We start from the raw sequence: 15,425 nt of genomic DNA, 5'->3' as shown, positions 1-15,425 counted from the left end.
GGTTTCTGAGTACAGAGCCAGGAGTAGTCCCTGAGATCCACTAGCTATGACCCAAAATAAGACAAACTATAGTTTTATTGCTCTGTGCTCAGAAATAACTCCTGCAAGCATCGGGAGACCATAGGAATGCAGGGATCGAATCTCAGTTGTCCTTGTACAAGTCAAGTAACTTACCCACTGTACTATTGCTCCAGCCCCCTTGAAGAGTAATTTCTAGCTGTAGACAAAAACAAGCAAAAATTGTAGCAGAAAGCAGATCTACTTCTTGAGACCCAGTTTTATTATACATTAGGACCAAATTTTTCTTATAAGAACCATTGAAAAGTTCTAATGTAAATGTATAAAAGCATAGACCTTCTTTTAGAGATAATTATCATCATCATATAATGCAAACAAACTTTTTCTTTGTCCTTTACAAATCTGATTCTCTTGAAGGCAAAGAGCAAAATCAAGTTCAAAAAGGAAAATCATGCATACTACAGTCTCAGGGTAAGTGAGGACAAAGACCATGTTTTTTTAAAATGTATTTTTTTAATTCCCCAGTTCCTAAATAGCCAATTGACTTACTGGTGAACTGCCAGTAAGCCAATTAGAAACTGCCTGTCAATATAAATGGATAATCCACCACAAAAAGGCTTCTACATTTCAATGGTAGTTACATCAAAATGACTTCATTTGGTATGGCCCATTTAGACACCCACAATAGTTGCCAAACCCTGGAATCAGCATTACGTCTATCTGATCAGCAACAGGAAGCTCATCAATCTTCTCTTCTGGAAAAAAAAATGGTGGTAGAATTCCGAAGAACAAGGGAGCACTAAAGGTCATGTTCACACTAATCTAGCACCAGAATTTCCAGTCTGAGGCTCCCAGCTGTCTGGGAGGAGGACAGGAAGATGTGAAGACACTGGAGAGGTCAGGGAGGTTCAGAAAGTATGGCCCCGCTGCACTCTAAGGCAACGCAAGGTTTAGCAAAGAAGAAAATCATGGAGACGAGAGGTTAAAACCAAAGCTTTTGGTTCAATCGTAAAGGGGGCCCAAATGCAGCCGAGTCAGCAGATCCAGTAGATGGCGCTGGGAGGGGCCTCATGACCTCGGGGGCTTCTTCTTATCTTCCAATTCCCTTTTAATGTCTTCAATTTTTTTAGCCAGGTTTGGTATCTTTGAAAAGAAGAAAAGATTTGAGTTTGCATTCAAGCCCTCTCAAGCCTTTCATTTTTATTTCTCTGCAAGAGTATTCTTTCTTTCTTTTTTTTGGTTCTTGGCCCACACCCAGCGGCAGCACTCAGGGGTTACACCTGGCTCTAGGCTCAGAAATCGTTCCTGGCAGACACGGGGAACCATATGGGATGCCAGGATATGAACCACTGTTGGTCCTGGGTCAGCTGCTTGCAAGGCAAACGCCCTACCGCTATGCTATCTCTCTGGCCCCATATTCTTTTTCTTTTTGTTTTTGGGCCACATCCAGCAGTGCTCAAGAATTACTCCTGGCTCTGTTCTCAGAAATCGCTCCTGCAGGCTCAGGGACCATAGAGATGCCCGGAATCAAACTGGAGTCCTTCCAGGGTTGGCCTTGTGCAAGGCAAATGCCCTATCACTGCACTATCTCTCCGGCCCCTACAAATTCTTGTAAATTTTACTTTCCTCAAATAAAAACCTGGTGAAGCGGGACTGAAGAGATATACAGTGGGTAGGGAATTTGCTTACAAGCGACCCACACTGTATGGTCTCCTGACCCACCAGGAATAAGCTCTGAACACTACCCTGTATGACTCAAAAAAATTTTTTTTTGAAATTAATAACTCTGCTGTCCTATACAATGGTATAATCTCAACCAATTCCACTACTTCGAAGTGAAAGAGGAAGCTATAAACATTGTCCAATTATAAATCCTCATTTATCACATGATGTTCCAGAGACTGTCAAAATTAAATTTAGTATTACTCTAGGCAGGGGTTGGAGAGATAGCATGGAGGTAAGGCATTTCCCTTCCATGCAGAAGGATGGTGGTTCAAATCCCGGTATCCCATATGGTCCCCCGGAGCCTGCCAGGAGTGATTTCTGAGCACAGAGCCAGGAGTAACCCCTGAGCGCTGCCAGGTGTGACCCAAAACCAAAACAAAAAACAAAACAAAAAAAATTACTTTAGGCTAACAAAATACAGCAAAGGCTCAAGATGTAGGAAACCAATGGGATTTCCCCCATGTGATAGAGTAGACGTAAGCCTTTCTTTTCCAAAGAATAGCAACATTAAGGTTTCCTTTTCCCTTTTCTTTCCCTCCCCTCATTTTTTTTTGGGGGGGGCGGTGGAGGGAAAGTGTCACAATTCACAGTGCTCAGAGGCTCTGTGCTCAGGGGACCATATTTGGTGTGGCAAATCTAATCAGGGTTGGCAGCATGTGAGACATATAAGCAAGGCCTTACCCTGTACTATTTCTAGGTTCTAAGAGAAAAGCTTGTCACAAAATTCAGTACTTTCCCCTCAGATGTATGCATGGATCATACTTACACTGTAAGGCACCATACTTTACTAAATTCACAAAGATGAGATACATGGAAGAAGGACATGTAAATGATCACTTACGTCGTAATTCTGTGCCAGAAACATTCCAACCACGTTGCCCAAAGTAAAGCCAAGCTGAAACAATAGAACATTCAGAGTTACTTTTGTGTCCAACCAAACCACATAGACGACAATATTCTCCCAAGGATCTCAAGTCAGAAGACTCTAGTATTCAACTGAGGGACATGTTTAACCTGAGGTTCCTATCCCTCCTCCTTAAACAGAGAAATGCCCTCCTCATATGCTCACAAATATATAAAGGCTTGCCTTCTCAAGGCCATTTCTCCTTTGAACACCAATCTTTGCTTGCTTGTATTGTTAACTCTGAAATGCCCAAGCTCTCTCCTGAACAAGTGTTCCTTTCCTTCTCATTCCCCAAGTCTTTCTAAGTAAATGTCATTCAAAAAAATCTATCTTGCTTCATTAAAAAGAAAATAGAATTGTACTTCATTCAGTAAGGCACGGTAGGATAAGCCGTATCTTCAAGCTGAAAATGTATCCCAGAGAACAATACCGCTGGGTCCTCACTAAGGTTCCAACTTTTTAAGTCTTAAACACCAAAAGCATAATTTAAATTGTACTGCTGTCAGGACATTACTAAGAGCATTAGAAGCTATCTAGTGTCTATTCATAAGTCATTTACTGACCATTCATACCAGCTGTTAAATAGTTTTTACCTGGGGCCAGCGAGGTGGCGCTAGAGGTTAAGGTGTCTGCCTTGCAAGCACTAGCCAAGGAAGGACCGCAGTTCGATCCACCAGCATCCCATATGGTCCCCTCAAGCCAGGGGCAATTTCTGAGTGCTTAGCCAGCAGTAACCCCTGAGCATCAAACGGGTGTGGTCCAAAAAACCAAAAACCAAAAAAAAAAAAAAATAGTTTTTACCTAAGTGACAGTGAGGGCAGGAACGTGTTAGGGCACTTGTCTTACTTGTATGATGTGGGAGCCCTGGTTGTGATTTCAGATACTGAGCCCTTCCCAACCCCAGGCCAATATATAAGTTATGTAAATGGGGCCTAAGCAGGTAGAGTACTTGCCTTGCACATGGCCACCTGTGTTCATCCCCTGTACCAAATATGGTCCCCTGAGCCCTTACAGGAGTAAGCCCTGAGCACCAAGTGTGGTGCGCCGTCCCCCCCACCCCCCTGTGCAATGGCATTAAGAAACAAAATCCCTGAGAGACAAAGAGAGAAGGGCTGGAACTTCCAGCTCACTTCATGAAGCTCACCACAAAGAGTGGTGAGTGCACTTAGAGAAATAACTACACTGAGAACTACCATAATCATGTGAATGAATGAGGGAACTGGAAAGCCTGTCTAGAGTACAGGTGGGGGTGGGGTGGAGGGAGATTTGGGACATTAGTGGTGGGAATGTTGCACTGGTGAAAGGGGGTGTTCCTTGCATGACTGAAACCTAATCACAATCATGTTTGTAATCAAGGTGTTTAAATAAAGATATTATTAAAATAAAAAGAAACAAAATCACTATGTTTCCACTCTATGGGCTGAAACCAGTTGACAGAAGAAGCATTCCAAACAAGGAAGAGCACTGACTTTGCTTAAGGAAACAAAGTTCGACTGTAATTGTTAGCGCTAACAGCAAAAATAATGAACACAGATTTGTAAATGACAGTTCACTCTTCCATCAGGTGTCTGAGCAAGAGGCAGCTCCTCTGAAACACCTCTGGTTTGAGTATACTACTCTACCACACAGATATTCCTTCCAGAGCCACTCTTCAAGGGTGCCATATTTCCATGTGTGCTCAAAGTAAGGATGGAATGGGGCTGGAGTGATAGAACAGAAGGTATAGTACTTGCTTTGCACAAGGCCAATTGAGGTTTGATCCCCAGCACAAACAGTGCCCTTGGGAGTGAGCATTGAGCAGAGCCAGGAGTAAGCACTCAACACCATTGGGTTTGCACTCTTTTCCACACCCCCCTCAAAAAAAGCACAGCACATCTAATGTGGATCCATTTTGGCAACTTCACCAGATATCAGACATGAAAAATTAAAGTTGTTTTTTTTGTTTTTGGTTTTTGGTTTTTGGGTCACATGTGGCAGTGTTCAAGGGTTACTCCTGGCTCTATGTTCAGAAATCGCTCCTGGCAGGCTCAAGGTAGCATATGAAATGCTGGGATTCAAACCAATGACCTTCTACATGCAAACACCCTACTTTCATGCTATCTCTCCAGCCCCCTAAAAAGACTATTTTAAGAACAAGTCTACTTGATTAAGCAGCTAGTTACTTTTCTATCTTGACGGCAGTGTGAGAAAATAAAACCGGGATACCAAAACAAGTGAAGCCTATACTCGATCACTGAGGTACATTCACAGCTCTCTAAAACATCAGAGATTCCAATGTACGCTAGACAAGTTCTATCCTGTTCTAGTTCCAGAATGCTGCCAGGCCTGCCAATGGGATATAGTAAAAATAAATATGGGAAAAGGTGCATATTAAAGGAAATGTTGGGGAAAGTACAAAACTTCAGCAAAACACAGAAGTCACTCACGGAAGGGTCAACAAACATGCTTTGGTAGACAAGTTATTTTAAATCTATATAAATGAAAACTCTCAAAAGAAATCTGACTGAGAAACAGTGACTCGTGAGTCTTATGAATCAGACAAACACATGTTACAGGAGGAGGAGGGTGTGGCAGAACCTCAAAATGCTGCCAAGGAGGAGGCTGTTCTCCTAGGTGTGGTCTTGAAGTTTCCCTCCAAAGTGGCAGAGGCCATGACACACAGTTCACATCCCACCGAACATGGTCACCGTGGGAGGCCCAACCCACTGCATGGTTCCTACAGAGACAGTGCAAAAGGGGAATACCTCCTCTCCAAGCTGCAAGAACGAGGGATCTGCAGTCTCTTTCAGACACACGGAAACAGTAAATGCAAAACACCAGAGCTTTAACACATGGGCAAATGAAGAAAAGCTATGTGAGAATGAACCAGCAGAAAGGGAGGCCACAGGGAGAACCCTGGAGAAGGCCGGGTCAGCACACAAGTTCCACAAGCCTCACTCCATCCCAGCCGGGACTCCTACAAGGCACTTGATAGCGAAGTCACGGCAGGTCGGAACCAAGAGGAACTCACATTCTCTTATTTTCCGCACTTCAGGGTGAACTCTACACTTTTTATAACAGAAATAGCAGGGGATTTTATGATAGAAATTGCAGAGGATTGGCCAGAGAGAGAGCACAGCAGTGGGGCATCTGCCTTGCAGGCAGTCGACTGAGTTGGACCTGGGTTCCATCCTCAGTATTCCATAGGGACCCTCAAGCCTGACAGGAGCAATTTCTGAGCACAGAGCCAGAAGTAACCCCAAAATCAAAAACAAAAAAAAAGAAGAAATTAGAGGATCCTGCCCTACACTTCCGTGGAGATTGTTTTACAGCAAAATTTAATGTGTATTATTACAGTGTTATTCCTAAACTATTAAGTTAAAAATTATCTGATTTTTAACTATATCTGTGGGACGATTATACAAATGGGTTCTATTTAAAGATCTGAGGACGGACAACACTCCCAGTTTCTTAGGGCCATTCCCTGAGAGTGGGAGTGTGGCTCCGTAGTCCTGGGGATGGAACCCAGGGCTTGCCAGGCCTAGGCAAAGCATCTGTTCTACAACTTGAGACAAAGAGGTAGAGTGACAGTAGAGTGGGGAGGGTGTCTACCCTGCATGCAACCAACCTGGGTTCCATCCTTACTATCCCATATGATCCCTTAACACGGTATCAGGAATAACCCGAGTGCTGCCGTCCTGGTGCAAAACAACAAAAATACTTGAGACACACATAACACACACTCCTGACCATTCTTGTTTTGTTTTGGGGCTACACCCCGAGGTAATCGGGCCTACTCCTGGCAGTGCCCGGGGGACCACATGGGATGCCAAGGATGGAGCCTGATCAGTCAGTTGCATGCCAGGCAAACAGCTGTACTATTGCTCAGGTACATATAAGAAAATGGTTATAATAAAGGAGTGGGTTGGGGAGGCTAAACCTAGGTAAATAAAAGTTTCAGATTAAGTAAAATATTAAATAACAGAAGTAAATATTAAGTATTATTAAATAATATTAAATATTAAGTCAATATTAAGTAAAATATTAAAGCTACATGTAAGCGTATTCACTATGAACTGGAAGTAACAGATGCAGGAGGAACCACAGGCAGGGGTTGGAGGATGCTGTTGCATTAAGTGGCTTAAAAGAAGAGAATCTTTGAAGAAAGGCGGCCTGACCTCTTACGCAAATTTGGAGGGAGAAGGACCAGATGTTCTCACTTATCTGTGGTACGTTGAGTAACAAGACAAGGGCGTGGAAGGCATCCGAAGTGGGCATAGCCTGGATTGCAGAAATGAGAATGCCAGGGAAGGGGGGAGGGGCATGCTGGTGGTTTTATAGGAGTCCTACCTAGACTCTGGTGGTAGACTCTTGGAGGTGACATAACTATGCATCAAAACAGTAACAGCCAGCTGAGGCCGGGAAGGTGGCGCTAGAGTTAAGGTGTCTGCCTTGCAAGCGCTAGCGTAGGATGGACTGCAGTTCGATCCCCCAGCATCCCATATGGTCCCCCCAAGCCAGGGGCGATTTCTGAGCGCATAGCCAGGAGTAACCCCTGAGCGTCAAACGGGTGTGGCCCAAAAACAAAACAAAAAAAAAAGTAACAGCCAACACTACTTACTATAAACATGATCATAGTAATTAAATCATGCTAATTATAATGATTAAACCCAAAGAATGAGTTTGCGAGAGAGACAATGTCGAACAGTGGGAGGGAACCTGGGGACACTGGTAATGGGTTGGAGTTGGAAAACTGTGCCTGGGAAAGAGGGACTGAGAAGGAGGAAGGGAGACAGGAAGGAGAAAGTGGACAGAGGAAGAGTCAAAGGTTGTGTGAGCAGGCTGGCCTACACTCTCTGTTAAGGTATAGACTAGAGCAAGATATTGGAGCCAATCCAAATAATCTGACTTTCTTCATCACTTGCTGTTCGACCCATTCACCAAGCAAAGGTTCTGTGCATAGCTCGACTTAAATCTGGAACGGCCATAACCCAGAGTGACTTCTCACTACAGAGTAAAGTCTGATTATGAATCATCAAATCACATTTTTTTTTTATTTTTGGGTCACACCCGGCAGCGCTCAGGGGTTACTCCAGGCTCTCTGCTCAGAAATAACTCCTGGCAGGCTCGGGGGACCATATGGGATGCTGGGATTCGAACCAATGACCTTCTGCATGAAAGGCCTTTGGTCCTGAGTCGCAACAGCTTAATGCTGTGCTATCTCTCCGGCCCCATCCAAATTACATTTGAGCACTCCCAGACAGAAGTGAGGACACAGAATCTGAGCCTGTTATACATACTGATGAAGGTTTAAAATAGTAAACTTTATCTAATAAGTATAGCTGCAATCAGCATTAGAAGAGATGCCTAAGACTGTTATAGAGAAATGCCAATCAAAAGTATGGTATCACCTTGGCCTATATTAAAAAGTCTAAAATACCCAGTGCTGGCAGAGATGCTGTGAACAATGAAAGCCTAAATTCACTGCTGATGGGGCTATCATCTGGTTCAGTTTCATGCCAAACAGTATGGAAGCTTCTCAACATATAAAACACTGAATTGGGCCCGGAGAAATAGTACAGCGGCGGTTGCCTTGCAATCAGCTGATCCAGGACCAAAGGTGGTTGGTTCGAATCCCGGTGTCCCATATGGTCCCCCGTGCCTGCCAGGAGCTATTTCTGAGCAGACAGCCAGGAGTAACCCCTGAGCACCGCCGGGTGTGGCCCAAAAACAAAAAACAAAAAAACAAAACAAACAAACAAAAAACAAATAAAACACTGAATTACTACCGTATTTTCCGGCGTAGGAGATGACCGGCTATATAAGACGACCCCCTAATTTTAGACTTTCTCTCTGACTCTAGCCAATCTGAGCAGGCTTTTGACAGTGTAGATTCGGGTCCAGAACATTGTCTAATTTGCATGCATAAAAAGCCTGCTTGGGGGGCCGGGCGGTGGCGCTGGAGGTAAGGTGCCTGCCTTACCTGCGCTAGCCTAGGAGACGGACCGCGGTTCGATCCCCCGGCGTCCCATATGGTCCCCCAAGCCAGGAGCGACTTCTGAGCGCATAGCCAGGAGTAACCCCTGAGCGTTACCGGGTGTGGCCCAAAAACCAAAAAAAAAAAAAAAAAAAAAAAAACAAAAAAAAAAAGCCTGCTTGGATTGGCTGAGTTAGAGAGGCGATCCGAGCAGCCTGGCAGTGGTTGGTGCAGGATCAAGTTGGAAAATTTGTTTTGTGGCAATATCCAGATGATTTTCATTTAGTGGCATATCAAAACATTTTTCGGGATATACTCGGCATATAAGATGACCCCCCCTGGGCCCGGAGAGATAGCACAGCGGCGTTTGCCTTGCAAGTAGCCGATCCAGGACCAAAGGTGGTTGGTTCGAATCCCGGTGTCCCATATGGTCCCCCGTGCCTGCCAGGAGCTATTTCTGAGCAGACAGCCAGGAGTAACCCCTGAGCAACGACGGGTGTGGCCCAAAAACCAAAAAAAAAAAAAAAAAAAAAAAAAGATGACCCCCGATTTTCGGGTGACTTTTTTTCGTTTCAAAAATTATCTTATACGGGCCCGGAGAGATAGCACAGCGGCGTTTGCCTTGCAAGCAGCCAATCCAGGACCAAAGGTGGTTGGTTCAAATTCCGGTGTCCCATATGGTCCCCCGTGCCTGCCAGGAGCTATTTCTGAGCAGACAGCCAGGAGTTACCCCCTGAGCACCGCCGGGTGTGACCCAAAAACCAAAAAAAAAAAAAAAAAAAAAATTATCTTATACGCCAGAAAATACAGTATTTAAAAAAAAAAGTATTACAGTGGCCAGAGAAGTAACAGAGAGGGTAGGACATTTGCCTTGCACGCAGCAGGTTCGATACTCAGCATCCCGTATGGTCAGCTGAGCCTACCATGAGTAATTTCCAAGTAACCCCTGAGAGATGGGTCTGCCCCTCCCCCCAAAAAATGTATTTAGACTCCTGCTGGGGGCTAGAGAGATAATACCACTATGGCTTGTAGGGCTCTTATCTTGTGTGAGCAACCCAGGCTCAATCCTTGCAAGTAGTAATTCCTGAGTAGAGAACCAGGCTTAAGCCCTGAGCACCACCAGTTGTGACAAGAAAAACAAAAACAAAACACTCAACAATAAAAGCTACATAGTATATATTTTATTATAATTATATAAATTATATTTAAATAGTTATATAATATTATTAATAATATAATAGTGATTATATTAGCTTTTATTATTAGGTGTTTTGTTGGTGCTTAAATAAAGATATGGGAAAAAAGCTACATACTGAGAAAAAGTAAAGTACACATTACCTGACTTTAATGAAAGAAAAATTCATCATGTTATTTCTCAACTTTACTGTCTGTTACACAGCAATAAGGAGAAGACCTCTCTCTCCCAAGGCAGAGGACAGTCCCTTCTTGATGGAGGGCTGGAGAGAAAGAAGGCTCCAAAGGCTCCTTGCAGCTTAGCAAGGAGGTGGTCCACACTGCCAGTCCCTGCTGCAAGAGTCCCAGGCACAGCTGTGTGTGTCCTTCCTCCCCACCAAACACCTTAATAATAAATAAGGCCAAGCATATAGAACAGTATCAAATGTGTTTCACTACCGTTAATTTGAGCAACAGCCATTTGTTTGAAACCCCATATTCAGCACAGTAAAACCAAAACTTGCAAGGATTTGACCTGTATTTCTTCCACTACCTTCACATGTAAAGCACTTTACATGTAAGCTAGGTTTATATTAAGTTTCCTTAAAAGAGAGAGAGAGAGAGACAGAGAGAGAGACAGAGAGAGAGAGAGAGAGAGACAGAGAGAGAGAGAGAGGCTAGTGTGTAGGTCTGAGCTCAACTTCTGACACCACTAAGAGCTGGTACTGACTTACAAGCAGAAAAAAATCCTTGAGCAGCACCAGTTATGGCCCCAAATCAAGCCAAAGAAAAAGATGGAGGGGAAGGAGGAGACTTAATTCTTAGCCGAGGCAGTAAATTCAATAAGGGCATTTCTACAAAAGTCAGTAACTCTGAGAAAAGACACATCAGGCAGAAATGGTTTGCCTGTTCTCAAATAACAGACTCGCTTCCAAATTAACCACAAAAACCATTGGAAATAAAAATGGGCAAGACTACCTGATGGAAAACCAAAACAGGATTTTTCTACATCAATAATATAAAATATTTCAAAACTGAGCCACTCAACCTAGAAATAGAACCTAGAAATAGGGCCAGAGAGATAGTACAGTGGTAAAGTGTTTGCCTTGCATGCAGCAGACCCAGGACCAACAGTGGTTCAATTCCTGGCATTCCATACGGTCCCCCGAGCCTACCAGGAGTAACGCTGAGTGCCACTGGGTGTGATCCAAAAACCAACTAACCAAACAAATAAAAAAAAAAAAGAACCTAGAAATAGGGGCCGGAGCAGTGGCACAATGGTAGGGTATTTGCCTTGTACGCAGCTGACCAGGGTTCAATCTCCGACATCCCATATGGTTCCCTGAATACTGCCAGGAATGATTCCTGAGTGTAGAGCAAGGAGTAATCCTGAGCATTACCAAGTATTGCCCCAAAACAGAACAAAAAAGACGAGATGTGGTCAGAAGGGCGTTGGAAAGGAAAATGAAGTTAAAGTGGGTACAACTGGGCTGGAGAGATAGCACAGCTGTAGGGCGTTTTGTCTTGCATGCAGCCAACCCAAGACAGACGGTGGTTAGATTCCCGGCAGCCCATATGGTCTCCCCTGAGCCTACAAGGAGCGATTTCTGAACACAGAGCCAGAAGTAACCCGAGTGCTGCCGGGTATGACCCAAAACCAAAAACAAACAAGAAAAGTGGGTATAACTTTTTCTGAAAGGTGCCAGAACCCCTGGCAGCTTGGGAGCATGTAACTGATTCATCCTGGCTGGTGACTGCAGCAGCTGCTGGGGAAGACAGAACCAAGGACACCAAGAGAACATTCATAGAATTGGAGTCACTCTCTATGGCTGAGCAGGGAAATTGCCATGTTTCAAAACACATGTCTTAAAAGAACAACAAAATACAAAAATAGCCCTATATTATTCAGGACTGGAGAAATAGTACAAATGAGTAAGGAACTTACTAACTTGCACCCACCCAACCCAGGTTCAATCTTAGGCCACCAGAGACCCTCCAGTAGTGACCCCTTGAGCACTAATTGTTATGGGCCCATAACCAAACCAAACAACTAGAATATTCAGAAGGAAAAGTAACCAAATTAATTTGAAGCCAAAGGAAATTGCTGAAAACAATGCCTTTAAAATATGTAAGCAGCTGTCCCAGGTGGATTGAAAGTGCATTTATATTGAGTGCATTAATATTGAGGAGGCAACCTTGTGACAGGGACTGAGGAATAAGCTCCAGAGAGGACACGTGTAGGTTCTTCACTCTTCCTACACCAACCAATCCTTTGCCAAGAAAAGCAACACAGGGTGAGTATTGCCAGAGACACCTACGTTCCTTACAAGGCTGTCTTTATTTAGTTATTTTGGTTTTGGGGCCGTACTCAGGAGTTATTCCTGGCTCTGCACTAAGAAGTCACTCCTGGGGGGCCGGGTAGGTGGCGCTGGAGGTAAGGTGTCTGCCTTGCAAGCGCTAGCCAAGGAAGGACCGCGGTTCGATCCCCCGGCGTCCCATATGGTCCCCCCAAGCCAGGGGCGATTTCTGAGCACATAGCCAGGAGTAACCCCTGAGCGTCAAATGGGTGTGGCCCAAAAAACCAAAAAAAAAAAAAAAAAAAAAAGAAGTCACTCCTGGGAGCCGGAGATATCACAGTGGTAAGCCATTTGCCTTGCAAGCAGCCGACCCAGGACCGAAGTTGGTTCGAATCCAGGCATTACATATAGTCCCCTGTGCCTGCCAGGAGTGATTTCTGAACACAGAACCAGGAGTAATCCCTGACACTGTCAGATGTGGACCCCCCCAAAAAAAGTCACTCCTGGCAGGCTCAGGAACCATATGGGATGCCGGGAATCTAACCTGGATCTGTCCCAGGTTGGCCGCGTTCAAGGTAAATGCCCTACCACTGTGCTATCGCTCTGGCCCCACAGCTTGTCTTTAAGTTCATTTTTGGTTACTGTGCATTTAGAAACCTTTTGCTATTGCCAAAATATTCACCAGTCCCATGTTCAATTATGGTGTGACTGCTGCAGAAGCCAGTGCGCAGAGAAACTAACTCAGAACATCCTCATCCACTGTGGAGCAGCTGGTGTAAGGGTGGCATGCAAGACCCACTCTCCACAAACCTGGATGGCAAAACTCACACACTGGGACATGGAACTTGGTCTCAGAGCTGTGATTTGCTAGGGCTAACAGCATCCTAGGCAGAGATACTCTCATTCTTCCGGTCTGCTCCTCCTAGCTTCGGTGACATTAGGAGACCATTCACCATTCACAAATGGATCCAGGATTTGGGGTAGCGGGGAGGCGCAGGCCAGGCCCGGCATTCTTGCTATCTTTCCAGAGCAATCTAACTCTGCTTCATGAATTCACGTGTGCTTTCTTCACGACAAAAGCAGGCACTGCCACTGCTGAGTTGATCTAGGTAAATCTAAGACACAAAGCAGACCATTGCTTCAGGCAAGATTACAAAAGCAGGCCACAGTGTCCATCTGGCTGAAGGCTCCAGAGGAAGGAAAGATTGTGTCGCAGAGATTGTGTCGATTTTTCAAGTGTGAAAGAGTCAGGGAACAAAGAAAGAAGTGTGAGGAAAGGTTGTGGGTGAGGAAGGAAGTGGTCCAGAGGCACCGTGTTTGAGAGCCACGGGACCACTGGACAATGGAAAGGTGTGAGGGACTGAGAGCAGGAGGTGAGGTGAAGCCTGATGAGGCAGACTCATAGAAGTCACTCATGACTGAACCTGGCTGAGCCTGGAGGGGCAGTAGCCAGCACTCAGGAAAGATCAGAGTGGCTGTCCACAAGAGGGGACATTCCCCTGCTCCCTCAATCCCACCTTGAGTCATGTGCAAAGTGTGAGAGCCCAGTCCAAAAGCCAAAGATCTGAAAGCGAGCTGATTTAAGAGCAAGAGCCGGAGAGCACAGTGGGTAGAGGGCTCTCGTGGCACACAGTGAGCCTGGTTTGATCCCTATCAGGAGAGATCCCAGAGCACAGAACCAGGAGTGATCCCTGAGCACCTCCAAGTGTGACCTGAAGCCACCACCCCCCAAAAAGTAAAAGCTGGCCACGGGGAGAATCCTGTACTTCAACTACATTACTTCACAGACCCAAAGGGCAGAAAGCAAAAAGGTTGTCTGTGATCTTATCATAGCAAAGAACAAGTGGGCGAGATCAGAGCATCCTGGGTCCAGCTAGCAATGCAAGAATCTCCAAGTGGCCAATGGTCACCTTCCTACTTATTAACAACCCCAAATGACGACAAATCGAAATAAACTTCACTGTACAAAGCAGTGCGACAGGCGATGCGAACTTTATTTTTATTTCATTTATTGGGGACAAAAGAGGGACTCAAATCAAGGAGTCGAATCAGCAGGGTGAGCTCTGCTTTACAGAGCTCTCCCCTACAGAGAGCTCTCCCCATCACCACACCCCCACCCAGGACCCAGAGGCTGTTTGTTTGCACTTGAAATATTTCCAGCACCTAAATAAATAACCAAGGTTATTTCCAAGGCAGTTAATGAATGAAGACTATCTCCTTCGTGCTCCTGGTTTAAAGCCAGTAGCCAAAAAAAAAAAAAGGGTCCCAGATGCAGCTAGTTCCTTTTTTCTTCTGTTGCTGAAACTCCCTTAGCTGAAAAATATGGACCCCCACCTCCACTTGGCCCAATCGGTCTCTGGCCACGTCCATAAGACTTCTCAGGCCTCAGAAGCCCAAAAATCTGAACCAGTTCAGAGCCAGAAAAGCGACCAGCTCTAAAGAAACAAACTTTCCCTGGGGGGAACTTTGGTTTGTTTGGGGTGGGGGAGAGGTGGAAGAAAGCCCTCCAACCTTTCCCAGACCCCTCACACACAACAATGCAAATTGTTTGTTTGGTTTTTTTTTTTGGGGGGGGGGTACTCCTGGCAGGCTCGAGGGATCACAGGGATGCCGGGATTCGAAGCACCGTCTTTCTGCATGCGAGGCAAACGCCCCATCATCTCCAAGCTCTCTCTGCACCCCAAAACCATGGAACAGCCAAAGGGGTCGCGCCCAAAAGCCCTAGAAGAGCGACAAAGTAGCAACAATGGATCCACCCCCGCCGCGCGATCAACAGCCAGCCCTCCTCCGCGAGCCCGTCGCCCGACGGCGTCTCGCCCCTGATTTGGGGTCCCTCCCGAATCCGCAGGGCTGGGGTTGGGGGGACAATTTTAGGGCCCGCCGCGAAGCCCATCAAAGGCCGCAATGACACACCCCACGCACGCACGCACACACACACACACACGCACACACACCAGAAGTCCCGAGTCCCCGATCCCCCGGACTCCCCTCCGTAGCCCCACTCACCAGGAACTGGAGCATGATGCCGGCGAGCAGGAGCGCAGCGACAGGCGCAGCAGTTTGTGGGCCGGCCCCGACCTGCCTCCCTCCCTCGCGGCGCCACGGCCGGAAGTGCGCTTTGACTTCCGGGTCACGCCCCGCCCGCCCCGCCCTATCTGTCACGCCCCTCTTTGCCGGAAGCGACGCGCAGCGCCCCTGCGCCTCCTAGCGGAGCGGAGTGGAGCGGCACCTGCGCTTTGAATCTGGTTGATCCTCCACAAAGTCAGAGCCTGGAGAAAAGGGCCACAGTTTGGGAAGGTTCAGAGTTGGGATCCCCAGCCCGTGCTCAAAGGCCAGGTTTTTGTGAAGCTGC

At 46.0% G+C, this 15,425-nt stretch overlaps 1 protein-coding gene across 1 annotated transcript; it reads right to left on the bottom strand.

The window, feature by feature from the left end:
- Positions 1-260: 260 nt before the first annotated feature.
- On the bottom strand, positions 261-15,168 carry STMP1 (short transmembrane mitochondrial protein 1). Its single transcript, XM_049775917.1, has 3 exons — positions 15,080-15,168; positions 2,585-2,638; positions 261-1,161 (listed from the first exon to the last, which is right to left on the bottom strand). The coding sequence occupies exons 1-3, from the start codon at positions 15,092-15,094 to the stop codon at positions 1,087-1,089; spliced, it is 144 nt and encodes a 47-aa protein (XP_049631874.1). The 5' UTR covers positions 15,095-15,168; the 3' UTR covers positions 261-1,086.
- Positions 15,169-15,425: the final 257 nt, after the last annotated feature.

Source organism: Suncus etruscus, chromosome 1, assembly GCF_024139225.1.
Source record: "Suncus etruscus isolate mSunEtr1 chromosome 1, mSunEtr1.pri.cur, whole genome shotgun sequence".
In the NCBI taxonomy this organism is placed as follows: domain Eukaryota; kingdom Metazoa; phylum Chordata; class Mammalia; order Eulipotyphla; family Soricidae; genus Suncus; species Suncus etruscus.
The sequence above is the reverse complement of the archived record's forward strand: the minus strand, read 5'-3'. Positions and strand labels throughout refer to the sequence as shown.

Coding starts and splice junctions, on each gene's coding strand:
- STMP1 (XM_049775917.1), bottom strand. Junction 1,162..2,584: donor TTCTGGCACAGAATTACGAC/GTAAGTGATCAT, acceptor TTCTTTTCAAAG/ATACCAAACCTGGCTAAAAA.